This window comes from Carlito syrichta, unplaced genomic scaffold (genome assembly GCF_000164805.1).
Source record: "Carlito syrichta isolate Samal-C Ts95f unplaced genomic scaffold, Tarsius_syrichta-2.0.1 Scaffold304598, whole genome shotgun sequence".
In the NCBI taxonomy this organism is placed as follows: Eukaryota; Metazoa; Chordata; class Mammalia; order Primates; family Tarsiidae; genus Carlito; species Carlito syrichta.
This window is the reverse complement of record NW_007248694.1, coordinates 1,251,952-1,256,621: the sequence shown is the minus strand read 5'-3', so window position 1 is coordinate 1,256,621 and position 4,670 is coordinate 1,251,952. Positions and strand designations below refer to the sequence as shown.

Here is a 4,670-nt window from a genome sequence, read left to right as displayed (position 1 = left end):
ACTAGGTCAAAATATTTAACAAACATTGAGGCACAGATATTGACCAATCAGAACAGACGCAAGCCATGCTCTGAATGGAGCAGTCCTGGAGGTCATGGATATGCCAAGCATTGCTAGTTGCTAGACAATGGAAATGTCTGGGAGGAGAATTCCAGGAAAGGGGCTGGCACAGAGGGGCATGGAAGAAAACTCAGGGGATCTCAGGCAGTGGTTGTGTGCCATGGATGTGTTTCAGACTTTAACAACCAAAGCAGATATATCATTTTGGGCCAACTAAACCTTGACCTGCTGTAGCCTCCAAGCAGCTGCCAGGCCAGCCCGGCATGCCATCGCTCCTCCCTTTGGGAGAATAATGAACCACCGTCTTCTGTCATCTGTAGGAATGGGAGAAGTGAATGATTCCTAACCTGCAGGAAATTGCAGTGATTCGGTCTGTTTCAATTTGGGAATGGGCTGCTTCCTGATTCGCTGTCATTCAACTTTCACTGAGGTGATAGGAGCCTGTAGGTAGTAGAAGCCAAGAGGGTTTGGGGACAGGGAAAGCAACTCCCTCCCTCTGAGGATAAAGGGAATGAAGTGATGGTATTGTGAACTGATACTGTCTCCTGGATCCAGACCCTGATGTAAAACAAATCTCATCCCCAGTAATGAAATCACCATCCCACCTTGAAAACTTAATTCCTCAGTTCCCAGAGTCCCAGCTCCCGTATCCATATAGTTAGTTCCATTTCCTTGGACTTTCTCTGATGGGTACAGGATGGGCCCTGGATGTGAGACAGTCCCTCCCATATGCACAAATGACAGTGTCAAGCTCCAACTGTGTCACACCTTTTATTACAAAAATCAATAACTTAATTCAGTTCTATACAAAGTCAGTAGGACTTCTGGTCCAAAGACAGCCTAAGCTTTAATTCCCATCACAGGGGGGGACAGGAGTCTTGTCCCAGAGTCTCTGGGAACCACCAAGAGGCTCTGTGTCCAAACCAAGGAAGTCAGAGACAGGGTGTGGCTGAGTGAGAGGCTGCTCCTGAGGAGCCAAGTGCTGTTTGTGCAGGCCTGCCCCCTCCAGGAGCATTGGGTCACCGTTGGGAATAGCCAGGCTGAGTTAGCACTGCCAGCCTCTGCCCAACTTATGCCTGATCTCTGCCTGGGCCAGAGCAGGTCACCTCAGCAAAAGCATGTCCTTGAGGAGGCCAGCGATGTCAACATCTCCAATGACAGGGCGAAAGAAGAGGTCCTCAAGCAGGCTGGGTGGAATGGATTTGAGGGTGGAGGCTGTGAGGAGGACATGGGACAAGCGGCCTTGGCCTGCTAGGCACCAGGGTTCCAGGACTTCATACAGTGCCCGGTGAGCCTCCTGCTGCAGGTGCCCAATGTGGGAGGACGCATAGAGGCCTGGCACATCTGTGGATAGACAGAAAGAAGAGAGCTGGTGAGCACCCCACCTCTCAGCCACCAAGGGTGAGATTGGCCTAATATCTGAGGATACCAGCAGACACCCCTATGCCTCCTTTTCTTAGTCATCAAGGCCTACTACGACCTCCTCCTAGTAATGTATTTATTTATCATTTTATTCATCTATCCATTTATGAAGAGACAGTATAGAGTAATGGTTAAGAATCAGGATGCCTGGGTTTGAATCCCAGTGCTGTCACTTAGACAACGGTAACCTTGGGCGAGTTATATATTTAAGTGTTTATTTATTTACTCTTGTTTATTTACTTTTTTTGAGTCAGAAGCTCACTCTGTTGCTCAGGCTGGAGTGCAGTGGCATGCTCATGGTCACCACAGCCTTGACCTGCTGGGCTTAGATAATCCTTCCAAGTAACTGGAACCTCAGCCTTCCAAATAGCTGGAACCACAGGCACACGCCACTATGCTGGGCTAATTTTTTTTATTAATTGTAGAGACGAGGTCTCACCAAGTTGCCCAGGTTGGTCTAGAATTCCTGGGCTAGGGGCAGTCCTTTCACCTCTGCCTCCCAAAGTGCTAGGATTATAGACGTGAGCCACCACACCTGGCCTTGGGCAAGTTATTTATTCTCTGTGCCTCAGTTTCTTTATCTGTAAAATGGAGATAATAATAGTACCTATCTCCTAGACTTTTTATGAGTCTTAAATGAGCTAGTATATGTAAAACTCTTAGAATAGAGCCTAACATATGGTAAGTGTAATATGACTATTTGCTGCTATTATTACAGTTAATAACTATACACTTGCTATGAGGGACTTTTGGTGGAGAACTCTCATCTCAGATGCTCTCAGATTACAAAGAACACTATTTTTTTTTTGAGTTGGAGTCTCATCTGTCGCCCAGACTGGAGTGCAGTGGCCGCTCCCGGCCACCGCAGCCTTGACCTGCTGGGCTCCAGCAATCCTTCCGCCTCAGCCTTCCAAGTAGCCAGAATTACAGGCATGTGCTACCACACCCGGCTGATTTTTTTGATTTATTGTAGAGATGAGGTCTCATTGCCCAGGCGGGTCTCGAACCCACGGGCTCAGGCAATCCACTCACCTCAGCCTCCCAAAGGCATGGGATTACAGGCTGAGCCACCGAGCCCGAGCCCGGCAAGAACACTACTTTCCTGGACAAATTTCACAGACTCCCTTCCTGTCCTTCTCGACAACTCTTTCATTCCTTGCCTCTGTGTGATCATTCTGAACTCATGGAGGAGTTTTACCTTCAGAACTTTGCCATGTAGTCTGCCCACTATATGAAGATGTGACTAAAGCACAGCTGTGTCTGTCCACCCCTCCTCCTCCGCCTCCTGCCTTCCCATGGGCCAGTCTCTGGAGTGAATAAACCTAAGTTGCCATTCCCACTCTACCTGGCTGTGTGACCTTCAGCTAGTCAGTTAGCTTCTCTGTACCACTTCTGTGAGATGACTATTAGATGAAAGTAACCCAATGAGATAATAGATGTCAAACCCTTAGAAGATACCTTCCCTTGTTGGGTCTGTTCCCCCCTCCAGCCTTGTCCCCCATCCAGGCGTGTCTAGGAGCTCACCAGGGTTGAAGAGGATGGTCTCTTTCAGGTAGGCATATTCCTTGGGGCCCAGCTCTAGGCTCCAGAAGGACTCCAGGCAACACTGAAGCCACTGCACCGCAACCAGTGAGGGTTGGGGTCTGTCTGGTAGCTGGCCACTGCCCCCACTGCTACTGGGCTCCTCAAGCAGGATCTTCTTGAGTATGCTGGGCACTGGAGCTTCAGCTACCTCAAAAGTCACTATGTCTTGGGCCAACCCAAGCAGGAAGAGGGGGGCCCAGCAATGCTGCAGCAGCTGCCGCTGATCCCTGGGAGGCAGTTGACAGAAGGATGGCAGGCTCCTGAGGAAGGCAACTGTCTTGGCCAGAACATCCAAGGCCTCCCGGCAGGTGCGATGAGGGGCACACAGTCGGACAGGCCGGTGCTGCCTGCACAGGCAGCGGCTACGGGGTTGGGGGCTGGGGCTCAGAAGTGCATATAGAATGACCGGGCGGCCTAGAGCACCCTGGCATGGGCAGGCCCCCGGTTGGTTGGCGCTCATGGTTGGGGATCTGCTCCTACTTCCTCCCAGCTCTCTGACTGTCTTTTCTGTGCTGTGGGTGCTATTTATATCTCCGATGGGCGGGACAGGGGAATGGCCTGACAACCTTGACTCCAGAAGTCATGTTCATTGAAAAAAACCACACACACACTGACACTGGCAGGACTGGTGGGGAAGTGGTGGGGGAGGGGGCATTGGAAGCCCCATGTGACCCCGATATTACTTCAGTCAATGAAGTGGCTGGTGCAGAGCACAGGGCCTCCTGTCCACTCACTCAGCTGCCCCTTATCAGATGACTCAAGTGGATAAACAGGGTCATTAACCCAGACTGTACCAGGGTACCAAGGCCTCAGGTGCACAATCAGCAGGTGACTGTGGCAGGTGTCCTTATTGGTGCCTGCTCTTGTGTGCACACAAGACCAGGGCTTTCACTAAGCCAGGAAGCCAGCCCAGAGCTGGACAAGCCCTGAATGCAAGGCCCAACCTGGAAGTGCCTTATCGCTAGCTTGTTTGCCTAACCTTGGGGCCCTGCTCCTGCTGTCGGCAAGGAACAGGCTACAGGGAAAGGAGCCGGGACCCTAGGGGACTGGGAGGACTTTGTCCACTGTGCAGTCTAGGAAGCCCCCTTCCTCTGACTCCAGTTCTGGGGGCGCTGCAGAAATAAGGTCCTTTAGAACCCCTATCCCTGGCCTGAATTTCTACAGCTCCTGAAAGCCATGTCTGCTGAGAAGCCATCACAAAATGATAATGAAGTATGGCAGCTAATTAGCCAAGCATGGTGGTGTGTACTGAGGCAGGGAGTCCCTCCACAGCCTAATAAAATGAAGGCCTTCCCAGGATAGAGAAAGGGCCCTCCTAGTACAGTAAGATAAAAGCTTCCCGCCGGGCTCGGTGGCTCAGCCTGTAATCCCGTGCCTTTGGGAGGCTGAGGTGAGTGGATTGCCTGAGCCCGCGGGTTCAAAACCCGCCTGGGCAAGTTGGCGAGACCTCGTCTCTACAATAGATCAAAAAATCAACTGGGTGTTGTAGCACATGCCTGTAATTCCGGCTACTTGGAAGGCTGAGGCAGAAGGATCGCCGGAGCCCAGCAGGTCGAGGCTGCGGTGGCCGGGAGTGGCCACTGCACTCCAATCTGGGCGACAAA

The 4,670-nt window shown here is 51.4% G+C and overlaps 1 protein-coding gene across 1 annotated transcript; it reads right to left on the bottom strand.

Moving 5' to 3' along the window:
- Window positions 1-818: 818 nt before the first annotated feature.
- Window positions 819-3,665, bottom strand: NR0B2 (nuclear receptor subfamily 0 group B member 2). Its single transcript, XM_008060354.1, has 2 exons — window positions 3,007-3,665; window positions 819-1,404 (listed from the first exon to the last, which is right to left on the bottom strand). The coding sequence occupies exons 1-2, from the start codon at window positions 3,524-3,526 to the stop codon at window positions 1,163-1,165; spliced, it is 762 nt and encodes a 253-aa protein (XP_008058545.1). The 5' UTR covers window positions 3,527-3,665; the 3' UTR covers window positions 819-1,162.
- Between the last annotated feature and the right edge of the window lie 1,005 nt (window positions 3,666-4,670).

Excerpts from the sequence above, each read along its gene's own strand:
- NR0B2 (XM_008060354.1), bottom strand. The coding sequence starts at position 3,526 with ATGAGCGCCAACCAACCGGGGGCCTGCCCATGCCAGGGTGCTCTAGGC. Across the intron at positions 1,405-3,006 it reads GACCATCCTCTTCAACCCTG|ATGTGCCAGGCCTCTATGCG; the intron begins GTGAGCTCCTAG and ends GTCTATCCACAG.